We start from the raw sequence: 18602 nt of genomic DNA, 5'->3' as shown, positions 1-18602 counted from the left end.
ACACCTTCATTTGGCTTTACAGATATATGCAAAGAAAGACAGGGCAAGCCCTGCTTCAAGAGCTAAAGAATTTTCTTAAGCAGGAATCCTTTCTGAAGGCAAGTGATCTGTGCAATCCTGATGGTGATTATTGCATGCATGTCATCTTCACAGTGTGGTACTAAGAAATCCCAGCAAAACATTTGCCTTTCATATTTATACCAGTTTCCTGAAGAAAAGTAAGTATTCTCTTAAAAATGGTTGTCAGGGTAGGGTTTTACTGTTTTCATTGCAACTGTAGGGCAATTAATATTTTGCAAAGCTGGTTCCCATTAAGAAGTTTTCAGGGCATCTTTTGAATTTGCTATTCAGACTAGTTATGTAAACCACCTCTCTAGCTATTGAGCAACAAAAAAGCATTTAATGCCATTCAAATTCACACAAAGGTTTTTAAATGCAAAACTGTCATCAATCATATACAATCTTCTGCACAGAGTGTCACATTTTTTCCAATATTTCTTTAACAATAGAAAACATTACAGCAGCTATTTCACATCTTAAATTTTCATAGGACATAGGACTAATAACTGCTTTCTACTCCAATGACTTTTCAAAATAACTCTGAGCTTGTAACCTTATCCTTACAAAAGCCCAACAACCTACAACGCTGGTATAAGAACATTCATATGCTAATAATTTAATCAATTTATTATACACTAGGAACGCCAGCTGCTCTTTTACAGAAAAGCAATACTAATTATTTACATCATTTTATTTCACTGTCTTGAACTGCCAAAAGTAATAATTGCAGTAAAAAGTGATTTTTTGAAACATCATTGGGAAAATATATGGATTTATACAAGATGAAAGTCTAAATACTACAAGATAAACCCAATCCTCAACTCCTATAATCAGCCGGAGGATCTCAGCTGCATAGTGGTTATCAAGCTGAAGGAAAGAGATACTTTCTACAAGGCCATCATCCATCTGGGGAGTTGTTCCACACTTCATCCCTAAAATTCTTCCTCCACAAAACAGGGATAGAGAAGTACCTGCAGCATCTTATTTCTTCTATCCCATCCTTCCTCTTACCCCACCTCTCATTCATCCCGACTTCCACATGGTCCCTGGTGTTCTCAAAAGATAATGATTTGAGGAAATATATCGTTAAGAACTTCTGGCACCACCAGGCGAAACTATTTTATGCAGAGACTTGTAACCCTTTTCCATTTCATAAGACATCTCAGAAACTGAATGCAGCAGACTTCTGCCAGGCTTTTTGGCTCTGAGAAACTGCTGAACAGCAAGTGGTGTCCAGAACACTAAATACACCTTGAATAAAAGGAAAGAGCAATAAAGAATCCCACCACAGGTGCCACTGGGTGAATGTGCAAAGTACAGAGGAGAAGTCTTAAACATCCTTCTCTTCTGTAGCTACAAGCAATAGTTTCCAGTAAAATCTAGAACAGCCAAAAAGCAGCTTACTTTCTGATAATGGATTCTGAAGCCTTTGGTAATGATACTAGTTTTCAACCAGTTTAGGCAAGGGAGGTTAACTATGAAGTAGTAGTTAAAATAGTTGAGAAATCCTGCATTTCATAAAAATCAAGTTTATCAAGGGTGAAAGTGGTAGAGTTTGGGGGTTTGCACAGCATAGGAGATCTTTCAAAAGCATCTTCTGTACTCATGAAGTTTGGGGCATTATTTGTTCCTCATGCTCATTGCTATACAAAATCAGAAAATACGGTTTCTGCTGGCTGAGGAACAATTGGATTGCAACTTCTTAGGATTTCTAGAGAGAAGACAATTCTAGGGAACAATCTTTCTACTTAAGATGTGTATAGTCCCACAAACAATGTCCCAGTGCTTCATGAACAGAACTGTTCAGCAAAACTCTCATCAATTTTGTGGGTTTTTTGGAATTTTCCTACTCAAACTTGAGTGTTCCTTAAAAATGATTCAATTATCAAAACATTGCCCTGCAAAAAGGCAAAAAAAAAAAAAAAAAAAGAAGACGAAGAAGGAGAAAAGAAAAAGGATTCCAGTAGAATCAAACTTACCAGGCGCTTTTAAAAATGCAAGTCTATTTGGGCTCCTGCTGGCTTGCCCATCTTCTCAACAACCTGCCTGACAGGCTACTGGGATCCTGAGTTCAAATAAGTCATTTTAATTATATCAGAGCCTTGCTCCCCTGAGCTTATTGGCTCCATGATCCTGGAGCAGCCAGCCAAGCTGACCGCCTTAGAGCTTGCAGCCCCAAGAGCTGTCTGATCTTCAGGGGTTTGGAACAGTCTGATGTGTGGATTGTTTCCAAAGCTGATATTCAAAAAGCATTTCACTTTACAGAAAATGTCAACATTTTGACTTTCTCTATGATCAGGAAAGAAAAAGCAAATTTTGAATGATCAAAATTCTTCGTTAAACAATTGCTCTTTTTACTTAGAGGGAAAGGCAAAACGCTGAATGATCAAAAACCTTCATTAGACTGAACTAATTTTTGCCACAGTGGTTAATGACTTATCCTTACTGAACATCTGCATTGTGGGAATTAGATTTTCTGTTGAGAAGTGAGATCAGGGAAGGTTAAGTGGTTCTGTTAAAACTAGAGAGGAAATTTGGCTGTATCTGGGACCCAAGCTGTAGGCTAACACTCAAACCTCTGGACCATCCTACCGCCTCAGGCCATATTACAACAATTTATGCTCTCTTTAGTGCACACAGTTGTCACCATCTGTCAAAATGCTTTTTCCTCTCATGCTTTTTTTGAGAGCCAACTCAGGCTTAAAAGGTGGATCAGAAAACCTACAGGGAACACGAAAACCTGAAAATTGTTCGAATATGCCCTCCAATGTCACATGTCTGAAACAGATACGTGATCTTTTGACTAACTATAATCATGGCAGTCTACCAGCCTGACACAGCGTACTGTTACAGACTGATCTGAGAAAAGGCATATGTACTGGCCAAGAGTGGGTTTACTGAAGAGTAAGAAAAGGCACAAATAAGGTAGATCATATCCAGACATTATTTCCAGTCTGCATATGAATGCCTTCCCCACATATTAAGAGCTATTCTTGAATGTTTTCTCTCTTGAGCCAAAAATACCAGCAGTATGTGCAAAGTTTTACACATAAATTTCAGAGTGGTTTGGCTGTGCATTTTTATGACATTTCCAAGTTCAGAGCTTGGACAGTGCACAGCCCTGAAGATTCAAACTGATAAAACCCGACACTATTTTCAATGTGTTCATATAAGCTTTTTCTCACACAGGAATGGAAGCTTGTAGGACAACTGTCTTCACAGTCATCAGCATAAACACATCAGATACCAATGACAGGCATATTATCAAAAAATAAAAAAAGAAAATGTGTCAGGTTTTTTTGGAGTACCAGAAGTTAAAACAAAATCAGCTTAAAAAAAAAAATCTTTTCTTGATGAGGAAATCTTTTGGGGGGCTTGAATTTCAATTTAATACTTACAGTCTGGAATCTGACTCAGCTATATTTAGAACTGTTTAATTTTAATTTTGCCAAGTTATGTCTTCCAGAGCTACAGCAGCTCTCTTGCTAACTCACAAGGCCAGACAGATCCTTTGGGGCAAAGAAAACAGCTTTATGACCTGACCTTTTACACCTCTAAGGTGTTGACAACTCTACAGTCATGCTGTGGAATTTGCAGTGGTATTGACAGCACATATGAAAAAGTAGGTGGCAACACAGGGCACATTTGGAGTCTGCAAAACTGAATGACAAAGAGTCAAATTAAGAAGAAAAGGGGGGTTGGGTGAGACTAATCACAGAGATAAAGTCAAGATAGTGTAGAAGGGACAGGCATTTAATGCAACATGTTATGTATATGGTGGAGCAAACTTCAAAGTTAAAGATGATGCTAAGTTTGTAAGCAGACATGGCAGTAGCATTTCATATTCTGAAGAATGACTTTTTTCCTTAATAATTATTCTTTATTCAAAAAAAGCACATACTTCAGTCTCAGAGCCATCTTATGGAAGACCAGTAATTCCAATGCCACATTTAAGAATCCTGCACAATCCCAGTATTTTGATGAAGAGTGCAAAAATCCAATTTTACAAAGCCAGCTGCAGATACTGTTCTTGGTGCCATGCTGTGTGGCAAGGATGCTCTAGCCAACACCACCATGAAGAAGCAACCCACAAATTTTACAGTCCCTGACTCTTATTCTAGCTTGCTGATACTGTAAAAGTAGAGAAGCACCTGCACTTCATGAACAGCTGCTCCTTTCAGGATAGAAAGCCTGGGATTCACCAGCCAGTCTAAAAATCACTTTGAAAAATAAGCAAATATTAAAGCGAAATTAAACCATACATTTATTACCCTCTGATGCAAGAGCAGATGACAGTTATTCAGCTTAGAGACAAGTGTTTAGAAATAAAGGAAAACGGGACTTAGAGCTATATCTTCCTAAATTAAATCCAATAGGTTCTCTCTCCATTTCACCCAGCTAAAAAACTGTCAGGATGCTGTCAGAACTCACTAATGACTGGCCTAGTATATCAAAATTTTTTTTTTGTTCATTGCAAAGAAAATGCCCTCCAAATCTCAGTTTGTGGCAAACTATACATACATACACACACACATTGAAAACTACAGTTCAGACACTGAAATGATGACCACATTACATAAATGCATAACGGAGATCAGTGCATACTCTTATAAGGTTCTGATTAAGTCTAGACACAATGCATGTAGTAACCAAAAATTCTTTTTAGTGGGTTTAGATATGAATGACATGGAGGGATATCATAGCAACTAAAGATGCCGTGGTTTTCATCCTAAACATCTGAATTTTGCTAAGACCCTATTGTTCAGCTAACCTGATCTATGATTTACACAGAAAAATAAAAAAATTGACCTATTTTAGGTAGTATAGGATTCATTCATAAAACAGGAAAAATTTACATTGAGAATTTTATAGGTTCAAGGTTCATAAATATATCATGCCATTTGTCACCAATGCAACAGCAATAATACTATTGTAAGACACTGGGAACATACAATTTCTTTTTCTTCCTGATGGCTGATCAATGAACTCCTTCCTTCTCCAAGTGTGGGAATCATCGTAAGGTTTAAACTCCAGGTGATGTATATCACAGCAGTTTTATACTTCTAGTTGGTACATACAAGTCAACTGAAATATGCTGATTTCCATAACTTTAGGATGCAGCTCTACAGAGACTCAGATTTGAACTGCCAATAATCTTTTTATGAAAAGGAGAGCTGCCAGTTAATTGGTGGTAAATTTTCAATTTCCATTGTGGCAATTTTCATACCAAATGTAGATTTATGAAATGTCTTTTTGATAACAGAATTGAAAAAAAATCTTATTAGTTCAATAGTTGTACTATCTTCCAAAAGCTATAGATATATGAAAGTGATGCACACAAGGAAAAAAAAAAAATTCAAGACTGAGGAATAATTTCACAGCATAACTTTGTAACGAGTCCCTGGAGGAAATATCTGTTCCTTTTTTTCCTCTCTGCAAAGCTATGTAATTGATTCCTAACTGCTGTGTTAATGTTCCCTATTCCTGTCAGAGTCCCTTTGGAAATACGTTGAAGTATCCAGGGTTCTCTCCTGATGCAATCCCTTCAATATTGGAGTCTGGGATGCTCTGACACGCATCACTTTTCAGGCAGTGGGCCACAGTGGAAGCTCCAGTGCCAAAGGGCTGATAAATATTAATATAGAAGAAGAATAAAATATACAAAGTTATATTAGAATGTAGAGTAAACCAGGAAACTGTTGTCTTTTATAACAAAAATGAACTAGAAAATCTCACTCTCACTCTCTTCTAGGCACTGTTACATTCTATCAAAAAAAAAAAAAGTATATTTGCTTTAGAATGGTTTATTAACTTCTTATACCAGCTTGCAGAATTTTAAATGATCACGGGCAAGTGTTAAAATAAATAAATTAATTAACCTGACTCTCCCTGACCTTTCTATCCCTTTTGCATTACATGCACACACGCTCTGTAATAACGTAATTATTAATGTAATAAAAATAAGAAGAAAGAAGCAGAAAGGATCTGGCCCAGTTCTTCAGCTGTATTCCATTGACTGTTACAGAGTCGTGTATGAAAGTCAGTCTGTCTGGACAGAACCAGTGCCATCAGATAACCTCTCTTCTGCGAACAGGAGTGTAACATGCAAAAGATGATGTGATTCAATTTTCACCTGTGGTCTCTAATTAACCTTAATTTAGGGCTGTGTTGCGGGATCTTGAGCAGCCTGCACAACTTTCTGATTACTTTCGGCTTTTCCCATCAGGGAAAGATCTCTTATCACAGGAAAAAGTGTCTATATGAAACACATACGTTCATGTTCTGGCCTAAATTAGATAAAAAAGGTACAAATAAAACATCCACACTTTTGAGTGCTTATCCCAGTCAAATGTTTTTGAAATAAAAGCACTAGAACTACAGAAGGAAATATTCTCTAGTCTTCATAACTAAATAAAAAAGACTATTTCTTGATTTGAGCATGTGCTCCCTGAAAGAGCACTCAAGTTATTAATTATTTTTTCATCATCGATTTGAAGCTTACCTTTGACTTGCTAACCTGATGACCTTAAAAAATGAATCAGTCTTGGCAACCGTGCATCCAGGCCACATAATTTACTGCAAATTTCTCCTCCTCCACCATGGGTTATCATCTCAGTTGTCACAATTACAGACACCACGGCTGTAGCATGCACACTCCAGACTATTACACACTGGGTGGCAGTGTGGAAGGCTTTTTGTTCAAAATGCCCTTTATGAGTAGCTTCATGTGAAATTGCAAGGTTAAAAATAAGAAAAACTTCCTTTGAATTTAACACATTAGACCATAATAGTAGAAGAATACTGACAATGGAGATGGTCTCCCTGCCTTTTTTTTAGAATGACACTTCTTGATAGAAGACACTGTTTTTAGCAGATTAAGACTTCAGTGCTGCCTGGTCTGAAATTCTGCATATTGGGTATCTACCTCAGGCAGGATTTTTTTCTCTTTGTGGAAAATGTAAGCTAAGATAAGTTCTGAGAATTTCTGAGGAAAGCAACAAGGACAAAAACAGTATTCTGCTATGTCAAAAGATTTTGATGACTTCTTTGGAAATCTGTAATATGTCTGTGTTTTGGAGCAGGAAAAAAAATGACCATGTCTGGGAGAATAAGAAAACAGAGACTTAGCTATTATTTCTGTTATTTCCAGGGGGAGGAAGCAAAGCAAACAGAAAGAGTCCATCTAAAATGGACATTTGATCCATTCATGTAGTTCATTTGACATATGGAAGTCCCAGTTTAAGGACTTTATGGGAGAGAAAGCTCTCTCATAATTTGCTCTGAATTTGCTCTAAAGGCTTGGATGTTTTTCCTTGCCCTTGCCAGAGCGTTCCTGCATGATATTAAGGAAAACTTTGTAAATCTGACTTCCCACTGCCAGCCGTTAGGTCTGGTTTTTTTACTGTTGGACAGTGCAGTGAGACAATGCAACTTGAGACTCAGACATGGAGATTCAGTTCTGCTCAGCTCTGGATGATTCAGTTACAGCTACAGCTGATGGCTTTGGGAAACATGCCACACATATATAAAATTCTACATATTCCTTAGAGTCCTGAGACAGATATCCAGTAGGAAAAAATTCAAGCAAGTCAGTGCAAGACAGGGGGGGACCTCCAAATCAACGGATGCTTTGGCCCTTAAATCTTTTTCTACCTCAATTCTTTATTTGAAGATTTGGAATGAAAAGAGCTCATTTCTTCCCAGAGGGTACTGTGAAGATAAACTCATCATTTAGCTGTGAAACATCCAGTTTAGCGCCAGTGGAAAGCCACATGGAAACTCACACTTCCTTTCCCAGAAGTATTTGAATGGTAGGCGAGATATAGAGTCTAAGCACAATAAAGAAAAGAAATACTGATTGATGCTGCTCGTGAATGAACAGTGCCCCTTTTGCATCATTGAATGTATCAGGGTTCCGTGTGAAAAAAGCAAATGTCATGATGTATACATGCAAGTTTTTTTGCACACAAAAATAATTCAGGATTTCTTAACTTCTTTGTTTTTCACTAATGTAGAAATCTGTTACACACAAAGAACTGTTTAACAGAGCACAAAATAACCTGCAGATAATAAGCTCTGCTATGTTATGTTGAGGCAGAATTTATATTTATATTGAAAACATACAAAATACGGACGTCCTTTCGAAAGAAAGGAAGGCAGTGATATCATACCTGAGGACACGGAGAAGCTTCTCCCTTAGACATTTAATTACATGTCTATCTACTGTGGGATTTAACTTTTTTTTTTTTTTTTTTTGGAAGCATCTGGTATTGACAATTGCTGGAGACAGGACATTTGACTAAATGAATCATTAGTCTGATCATTTCCCCATGTTTCTATGTGGACTGAGGTTTCTATAGCATCTAAGCCTGACAAGCCCATATGGAGACAGCTGAAGTAGCGTGAGGGATTAGATCACTGCTGATTCTCGCAAACAATGAGAAAATGCTGCATGTAAATAGAGATGCTAAAAGCAGTCCCCATTCTATAAAGAGCCTATAGGAAAGATTAATGTAAAATCTTGACTTGGTACTTTTACCTTTCTCTATAATGACATCAATAAACATTTTCAGTATTGATTTTGCTTCTTATTAAACCAGCCTAATATAAATATAGACATTAAGCCAGATAAATGCAGAGATCAGTGTACCTGCAGCCAAAAGCATTTAAACCAGAATTACTACTGCTTGACCATGACTAGTAAGCCTGGCTAAACAGAATTTCATGTAGACCGACTTCCTAATCCAAGGCTTTAAGAGCAGCATGATCCCTGATGTCCACTTAGTATCTTACCCAAAAGAAATTTCCTCAGGCCTTTTAGTTGAGTCAGTACCAGTCAAGATCCCTTTTTTCTTTGAAATATCAGCACAATCCCACCTGAAATTGTGCCTGTGCAACAGAAAGGACATTTCATTCTAGAACAGAAGAGTAAAATACTTCTTACAAATGCCTGTAGATGATGCATTCTGATTTTTGTGATGGTTTCCCAGTTCTCTCCAAACACCACTGTCCAACACACACTTACTTCAGAAAATTCCTCAGCAATGACAAAGAAGATTTCCAGACTTATTTATTCAGATTGAATCAGGCTTAGTCAATGAAATTAGATTTTGTGAAGATGGGACTGTTTTACCATGTAACAAATAGATATTCAAGACAAAATATACTATATATCTGGATATCAAAAATAAACTGAAAATGTATACACAGAAATAAAAACATGATAGTTTTATTTAAAAGAACAAACAGTACCTTTCTCTTATCATATAAGGCATGATTATCCAATATCATCTTCTTCTCATGATTGGCAAACCTCCGCAAATCACGTCCAAATTGCTGTAAAAGGGGTAACAAATATGAGCAAGTCCAACAAGCCCAAATGGTTATCCTTCATGTAAGAATTCCAACACCAAATCACATGACAAATGAATACATGGAAAAACTTAGCTCTTTAAAAGACTATAGTCTGAACATATGGATAATCCAAAAGGGCAAGGTTTTGATAGGCAATAGTCCGTCATTTATAACTAGCCTGAGAACAGCTGGCTCTTACAAGAGAAAGTAAGCCTGACTTACGTAAGGCCTGTTATGGGCACCCACAGTCTGCAGGTGAATCATCTCAGAGGGTAGCAGCTGAGCGAAGCAGAGAAAGATGAAGTCCTTACCCACTTAACCAAAAGGCCTCACAAAGTGGGGCATCCCCTTGCAGAGCTGAGAGGAGAGGCAAGCTTTTAAGTAGCCAAACACTTCCAGGATAAAAAGGACCCTAAAGTCTGCAGTACTTATTCCAAGGTCCAAATAAATACATTTTATTATCTCAAAACAGAAAATTGACTGAAGTAACTCATCAGCACAGCAGGAAAACACATCAATTGCAGCATTCTGCCTTGTCTAAAACATCCTGCTTCTAATTAACCTAAGTAGAATAGAGCACTAATGCACCTGTACTGCTTCTAGCACATCAAAGAGCTCATTCAAAGTGAGCTCAGATAATTTTAAGGATCACTCTGTTACACCATGTAATCATTCCCTAAAAAAAAATTAACATCAGAGGGCAAGCATGTAGAATAGTTTAAAAAATAATTATCTGGAAAAATATTAATCATTTGAGTTCTGAGTTTACATTTACCTAGAACTTTTTACTTTGGAAATATGCCCACAAAAATTTTATATTACACCCACAAAAATAGCAATTACCCACAAACAATAATATCTAATACCAGAGTAGCTATCATTTAACATTTTCTTTACCTATTAGATTACCAATCAAAATGTTTTATTTTACTTCAAAGCTAATGAATAAACACAATATTCAAGTAAAATAAAACTGAAACAAAATATTTTCATTAATGCAAAAAGAAAATTTTCAAGTTCTGTTTTCAATTTCCTATGAAACAAATTGAATTATAATTCATAACATTTCTTCATGAAATGTTTAATTCTCATAATATCATTGTGATAATTCTTTCACCCTTCCAAAACACCCCTCTACTCAATACCATTTAAGTTGCGTGTTAACACTGGGATGATGTAAAAAAACAACTTGGCAGACTGAAAATCTAGCTTATAACTCTATGTAGCTACATGCAAAGCTTCAAGGAAAACAAACTCTTTTAGACACAATACAGAAATGTCACTGATGAGTTCAGCAAGTCTAAGCTCTGATCTCGGGGTGATGACAGTACAAAATGTGATATGTGGAGAGAAGGAACATTTTTAAAAGTTCCATGAACAGTCCTGCAAGAGCGGAAATAGGCTAGCAGTGCTAAGGAAAAATAGGCTCTTGTGGTTACTTACCCTGGAGCCTGTCCAGCCTAGCAGAGCATATGCATATTGCTCAAAGGGGCATATGACCAGATCCACACGAATTGCCTTCCAGTCTTTGACTTCTGCCATATCAAATTCTTTTGATGCGTTGTAACTCCTGTTGTCTACTCTTGGCTGATACAACTTTAAAATGGCAAAACATTTCTGAAAATTATCCATGGCATCAACTTTTCTGCTTGGTAGCTGGTCTTTTACAAATGTTGATTCAATGATATCACAATATAGGAGTAAGCCCTAAAGAGAAAACATTGCTCACATTGAGTGACTGGACTGGTTTTATTGTAATTTCAGAGTTTCTAGACAGTTGTCTTAAAAATTTATGTAAAGTACAGTTTCAGTAAACACAGAACTGCACAGCAGGGCTAAATCTGGGCTCAGTTCAGACATGAAACAGCTGCAGCCTTTGGAAAAATATCAGCAGATCCTGAGAGGGAAATCTGCAGTGGTAGTCATCTGAGAGTGGCAATGCCTTGCTCTGTACTCAGAGGACGATATTTGCAGCTCTTCTCCCCCATCTTTCCCTTTAAGCCTTTTGTTGTGGATGTCAACAGTCAACAGAAATTTCTGAGTAGGGACTGATTCTTTCCCACGCGGCAGACATCTAGAAAAATAGATTAGTCCAGAGCATAGTCTTGCTGACAGCTTCCAAGTAGAGCATTCAGACAGTGTCCATTGCGTGAGATTTCCTTGTGACAAGGCCTGGACTCACCAGAGCGTTGCAATGGCCTTGCCCACACTGTCTGTTTGAAGTGAGCATACCAAAAAGCTGTTGAACTGCAAGAGCCAGATTTTATTAACATTTTTAAAATAAATTTTATTTTCTTTTTATAATAAAGAAAATTCACAGTGAAACAAAATAGAATTAGTGGAGGTTTGTAATTTCATTCCTTCCAATACAGCAGTGTAGGGAGGTCTGGGTGGAAAGGGGCAATGCCTTCCGCCAGCCTTGCTCTGTATCCAGCAACCTTTCCATGGTTCCTGGGTTCCTGCAATAAACTCTGCACTATCCCATATAGGTTCCTAGCAAATGACCTTTCTGTCATTCCTCAGGCCTGTCTGTATGCCTGTACTTTGCACTTCTAAGCAATTTCCAAGGTTACTGGCTTTCTGGGCATCTCAGACTTGCCCTTTTCTCCCAAAGCTTCTTACACCTGAGCATGTTCAGTTGCCCTCAGGTAAAGCACAGTTTCTCCCCACCTGCCAGAAGACTTCTGCCCACTCAAAGCACAGCAACGACAAGGGACAAGACAAGGAGCAGCCTCCTTGTGTCTGCTGCCCAGCACAACCCTTTTAAAGAACAAAACATTGCATACACAATAAACAAAGAAATAAAGCAGATACTGTCTATCACACTGCTTCCTTCAGTCATCCTTGGGTCTTCAGAATAGAAATAGAACTTGATATATAGTAATATAAGGATGCTCAGTATCACTGAAGCCATCTCTAGCAGGAGGGCTCAGCTGGCAAAAAGACTGCATATTTTGAGAGCGGTTCCACAAGATGAAAATACTCAGGTGCTAAGTCCTGGTACTCTCAACCTTACTTTAGCTTTTATAAATTCATAAAATATAGGAGACCACAGTGACTGCCTCCTCTGAGCTCCTGATTAAACAGAAAGTAGAGATCTCCAAGATTTGGCTTTGCAAAATAAATTTAACTTTATCATAAAGACTAGCAACAACTATGTATTAACCACCTCCTTCACAGGCTATCAAGCATTTTATTATTATTATTAGAAGGAAAACTACATCTTATTACTAAGCGGAACTTACTAACTTCATCCTCCAGCTAGAAGAGCTTGTTAGTTTTGTCTTAATCTTCAAGACCGACAAGCCTGCAGCTGTCAGATGTCTTTTCATATCTTTTACATTTCTTTAAACCTACACATTGATCAAACCCACCTCTCAAATTTCTCTGTGATGAGATGAATAGACTGAGTTTCTTAAAATTTCCATTGTAAGGATTGTTTTAGGTCCTTGGATCAATTCTGAAGTGCTCCAAAGTCTCTCCTTTGAAGTTCCTCAAATATTTACACATCCTCCTTTCACTAGATTAGCAATTCGTATACTAGTCTCATCATAAAATGTATGGTCAAGAATGCTTCCTGACTTTTATATCCCTTAATATATGATAAAGGATCATATTAGTTTTGTTTTTTTTTAATTTGCTATATTGAAGTGAAAATACATAGAAGTGGTTTTCTTTGATGTTGTTGATGGTTAGCTATGATGGTCTCCAAGTCAGACCTCTTCTGAATACAGGGGGCAATTAGCTGATTTTTGGAAGGTTGTCTCCCCATTAAGCACCAAATTTTGAAATATGTTATTGTGATTATTTAATTTATATAGTGCAAGTGTGCTAATTTTATGTGGTAATGTATCATATACTGTACTTTAGAGAATACTTTACAGCAAATAAAATTACTTTTATCAGTCTGAGGTATAATTCTGACAAAAAAGTGTAACAGGAACATTTAACAAGTTATGATTTCCATGAAGTGACACTGATAAGTAGTATTACGTTTCTGGCTTCCAGTTTTTTGTTGATGATAGTTCCAAATTAACCATCCTATTATTTTACTGGACGTCAGTCATAGGCTGTTTTATGGGTCACTGGGCCAGCCCTACTAATGATAACTATTTGACTTGCATTGGTACTCCTTCACTTCTATGGACTTTTTCTTGATTTTGATGATTTATTTTAAACTAATACAACAAAACTCCTTACTTAGCTCCTTCTCTTGGGTTACTAGTTTCTAGGTCTGCTGATCTGGAAATGCTTAATTTTAGCAGATGCTCTATCACATTCATCTTTAAAATAGATAGTATTTTTTTATTGATTTCCCCCCAACATCACAAGGGATTGGTGCTTGCTATTTCCAAATATAGAGACAAAATAGCTATTGAATGTTAATGTGTAACTGCTTATAATTTCACTTCTACTGATGAAACCATGCCTGCCCTCAGGTTATTTCTGTTGCTTTTAATGCTAAAAATGCTCTTAATCGTGTTGGTCATTGACTATTAATTGATGAATTGAAGCACTGACATTCTTCCCATTCTCTGTGAATATCTTTTAGATGCTTCATCAATGCTTTCACATCTTTTTCTTCTTTTTCCTTTTTGAGATTTGGGGCATTACGTAGCACATACCCCAAACAAATCTATTTTAAAATATATTTCTCTAGGCAGAACTCTAACAGCTTCTTTAAGTTTTGGTAAACTGGTCTTTTTGTCTTTCCAAGTACCTACATTTCCAGTAGCTGTATTCTGTTTGCAAGTAGTGTGCTCAGACAACGATCACCAGTTTTACACGTTTACCACAGTTTATATCAATACTTGAATTCTCTTTGTCTTTTCAAATGAAATTGAAATCTCCTCAGTCTTGGTGAGGACACTGTGGTGATTTCTCTCTTCATAGACAAGCACCTAAGAAGTATTTAAAACTCCTTAGTGAGGGATCTTTCAGTGAGATCCGAGGACAGCAGCACATGGCCACCAACACCCTATTCTTGGAATTTTAACACATAAGGTTTTGAGAAGCTATGATTATGTATCACCTGTGTCTGCAATAGATATAATGGCATTAATATGAAATGCTCAGGCTCACCCTTTTAAGAGCCTTTCATTTTTAACTTTCAGTAATACACTGTATCCTCTGTTTCATCTTTATTTTCATTCTGACACTTAGCTCTGCTATTATCTTATGGATGATTTCTTCTGTATCAGCTTTACTTAGGTTTCAGACTCATTTCTTCCAGCTTGCTTCTCTTTACAGGAATATATAGCAGTAGATAAAAACTGAGCAAGTTTGACATGCGAGACATTACCATGTTGCCCAAAATAAAAATGAATAAATTCTCTTTACCTGAAGTCATCCTGGATACCACACCTTTGTCAGAGTAAATTTATTTCCTAAACTTTCAAACTTTTTTCCAAGTTCTAAATTTGGTGTGATTTTTAGTGCCTTGTATTGTTTTTCCTGTAGAGAATTCCATTAATCCTCTGTTTGAGAGCTGCCAGCTGCCTGAAGAGTACAGCTTCTGTCTGTTAAACCACAGAAGATAGAGCACTTCTCTATTTGTTTTTTTCGGTTTTTTTGTTTTTTGGCTGCCTATTTTCATGTTTAGAAATATCAAGGGAACATTCCTTGGTGCCCCTGAGGTTTAACACGAGGCAATTATGAAGCAGTTTTCCTTTCTCCAGAATTCTGTTTTTCCTTGCTGACTAGACCATGTCTTCTACTTGAATACATTTTAAGTATTTGCAGATGGCAGTGGTTAGCAAGTGTGACTAGAAGGATATTTTAGGACTGTATATCTCTAGGTTATGCTTTATTGCATTTCCATAGTTAAGTGGCTAGGCAATTTATATAGGAATTTATATAATAGGAAGAATATAAGAGGTTGTACCCTACTGTAAAAATCGACTTCAACCTTAAAAAAATGCAATCTGGCAACAATTACATGATTGCTGACTTCAATAAGCAGTTGAAATCTGATTCAAATTTGAATAGGAACCACCTTTAAATAGGAAACAAAGTCTAGGTCATATCTATTGGGATAATGTTTCTGATTAACCTAATTTGATTAGGCACTGGACATCACCCTCATCCTTAAAATAACAGTGAAATGGCACTTCTGTGCATTTTGGAAAAAAAAGATTGCTTGAAGTGGTAGTCGGCTCTGAAGACTACGCAAAGCTTTGGCTACTGCTAGCTGCGAAACAGAGGCCTTCATATTACTCTTTATCAGTGAATCTGTAGCTCTTTGCAAGTATCATTTTGAGCTACACATTGTAAGTCGTTGTAGACCTTAAAAAAATCAAGTTTTAAAACGTGGGCATTATCACTTCTCAGATTTACAATACCATCAAAACCAAATGTATTTTTGTAGGGCAAGTATGTTAATAACCACAACAATCTGCCCCTTTTAAAATGGTTCTGCACTTGTATTTAAATAGATTGAATGTTTGTACATCAGTGGCGTTGATATTGAAGTAAATTTACGATCAAACTGGAAAAGAGTGGTGAAGTTTTAGAGAGGTATGTAATCAGTAGCTGAAGAATCATTCCAAATAAGGTCATTAGCACTTTTTAATATATTTAATTAAATTAAATCCTATCCCATGTGTAATGATACCAGTAGTCATTATTCCTAAGTATTGGTGGCTGGATTAATTCTCTTAAAGCTAAGTAAGACCATGTTATACTACTTCAAAATGTATTGCAGTATGTTCTTCTGAAATGTATATATGCTGTTCTTAATTTTCTTCTAAGGTGGCATACAGAAGTGAATCTATTTTTTTTTTTAGTGAAATAGCTCTGATTAATCCAAAATAGGATGTAGGTATGTTAGTTCAAGATTTCAATCCAAAAAAATCCCTAGCTAGGTAAGACAAATGGAATTTTATAAAGTGGAGCAGCTCGAGAAACTGATGCCTGGGAGCAGTTAGGCCTGCTAGAGCGAGGAATCATTAGCTAATGGCGTCCCAGGCTTAATCAGTAATACAAAACTTCACAGCTGCTGCCTAACTGTGCAGGTGTCTTGCTTCCTTTGATGACAGTTTTTCGTCTTGAAGTTCCCCACGTGTCAGAATGGTCTAATTCTGATCATGTCCTGAAAAACCTGCTTTTGACAGGAATGCACAACCCAGCACTGGAGTCCAGGAATGAAGATGTTTCCCCCTCTCCATGCCACAAGCATTTGCACAGGTGGGCAAGACAGACAGATAGATAGATAGGGACATATGCATACACACCCACATATGGATGTATAATACACACCAGCAAGATTAGACTTCATATGAAATGCCACCACTGTCAGGAGCTTCACTGAAAACACTGCAGGAAGTGGAACGCTTCTCCCTGCTTTATGCAACACCCTGGAGACAAGACACTCAGACTCAGCCCCCTCCTCTGCTTAAGGGGATTTAGGCCGACTTCTCTCACTTCACACTTTATTGCCCTAACCACAAAGCAATAGTCTATTTTAAGTAAGGATGTCCTCAGCTCCTGCTGAAGCTGGGCCAAAATGCAATAAAGAATTCGGAATTCATTGAGTCAAAAGGAGAGAAAATATATGTGAACACAACTCCACAGTCTTATGGGCAAGGCATTCATCTGAGAGAAATAAGCTCTTTGTTCCAGCCTCATAACTGTTTCTCTATCTTGTCTTAGAAACAGGTTTTGTTACTGCTAAACTCCAGCTGTCACTGGATAATGAATGTGCTGCTGTCCTTTGAACCCTCTTTACAAAAAACTGTTTCCAGCAATGGAAAAGTCAGTCCTGTTACTTGCTCCTTACCATCCACCTTAATGGGACATCAACCCTTCCCCTTCCTGATCCATGCACCTCAGCAAGGATGAATGACAGAATCTAAACTGGACCATTTAGATACTAAAATGAGTAAGCACAAGCAGGTCTCCCTATTCTTCATTTTCTTAAAAGACAAAAGAAAAATGGAATGGCAATATGGGCTAATGCAACATTATACTTGCACAAATGCAAAGGAAAAAAATTAAGAGTGCTGAAATGCCAACAGTAATCATATCTCTTCCTCTGTTGATGGTATATATGTAACAAGTGAACAGTGCTAAATATAGCTATATAGGTTTTTAGCAAAGAATAAAGATCTCTTTACAGAGTGTTTGCATGAGGCTGCATTGACACAGATGGCTCAGCCTGTTAGCACACAGACTTGCAAACTCTAACCCACAGAGGACGTAATTTCTTTCTTTATTAAGCTTCTTGGAACCATTAAAACTATAACCTGTGTACTGCATTGCAGCGTTTCCATTTTCCATTCCACTTTGAAGCTCAGTGGAGACTCTGTGTTCTCTGTTCCTCAGCCCATTTATCTCTGATGGTGCTGCATCAAAGAGTTTGATGGTGTTGATTTAACCACTTAGTTTTCAACAACTTTCGGTGGAAGGATCTTGTTACAGTAAACTTTTCAGCTAAGAAAAAGGCCCTTTTAAACTATTTAAATTAGGGTTTTTTTTCATGGTTTACAAGTTAAACATTGCAGAATCCTTCACTAAGAGCTGCTGAAAGGAAGTGAACATCATGACCTCAGCGACATTCTTTGATGAATCTGGGCTTTGAAGCAGTAGCACAAAAGTGGAAAGCTGTGAAGCAGCCGACAGGTGTACTGTCAAAAAGTATGAAAGTGCTTTAGGTTTGGGGTTTTTTCCTTTTTTCCTCTTAGAAATCAAAGGTAATAAGAAGGCAAGGGGAGTATAATTCCTGTCTTTGTTTTTGCATTTTGGTTTTGCTGGCAGCTATTTTTTAGCAGTGACGGTAAAAGCCAGTATATGACAACTGTCACAGTTGAGAGGCCATATAAGTAGTATTATTAGCCATAAAGATTCCAGAGGAAACACAGAACACAGAAAAATCTTTGTCCATCAGCTTAAACAATCCCCATCTTGTTTAGGTTTGGTTCCTACTGCCATTGTGTATCTCCCCTTTAGACATTTTCTTCATTCTGGGTTCTCTAGAGGAATCCTAATCTTTTCATCAGACCCTTGGCCACCCTTGACCTCCCTCACTCTCTCTGCACTCGCTTTAGCCAAAATTCATCCTTAAAAAAATCAGTAAGAGCAATTTATTTTCTATTTCTTTCCTTTCAATTCCATTTAATGAAAGCAACGCGGAGTGACCTGCAAAGCTTCAGCAGTTGCCAGGCTTCTCAGATCACAGGCATTGTTCTCAC

General features: G+C 37.3%; 1 protein-coding gene across 1 annotated transcript in view; it reads right to left on the bottom strand.

Annotated features, from left to right (window-relative positions):
* DNTT (DNA nucleotidylexotransferase) overlaps positions 1 to 18602 on the bottom strand; it is a 96840-nt gene that overhangs the window by 15959 nt on the left and 62279 nt on the right. The window contains exons 9-10 of the mRNA XM_067299533.1: positions 10858 to 11121; positions 9313 to 9396 (exon numbers count right to left, since the gene is read on the bottom strand). Of these exons, the coding sequence (XP_067155634.1) occupies positions 9313 to 9396; positions 10858 to 11121 (348 nt within the window). The remainder of the gene's footprint in view (positions 1 to 9312; positions 9397 to 10857; positions 11122 to 18602) is intronic.

Source organism: Apteryx mantelli, chromosome 7 (genome assembly GCF_036417845.1).
Source record: "Apteryx mantelli isolate bAptMan1 chromosome 7, bAptMan1.hap1, whole genome shotgun sequence".
Taxonomy (NCBI): domain Eukaryota; kingdom Metazoa; phylum Chordata; class Aves; order Apterygiformes; family Apterygidae; genus Apteryx; species Apteryx mantelli.
The sequence above is the reverse complement of the archived record's forward strand: the minus strand, read 5'-3'. Positions and strand labels throughout refer to the sequence as shown.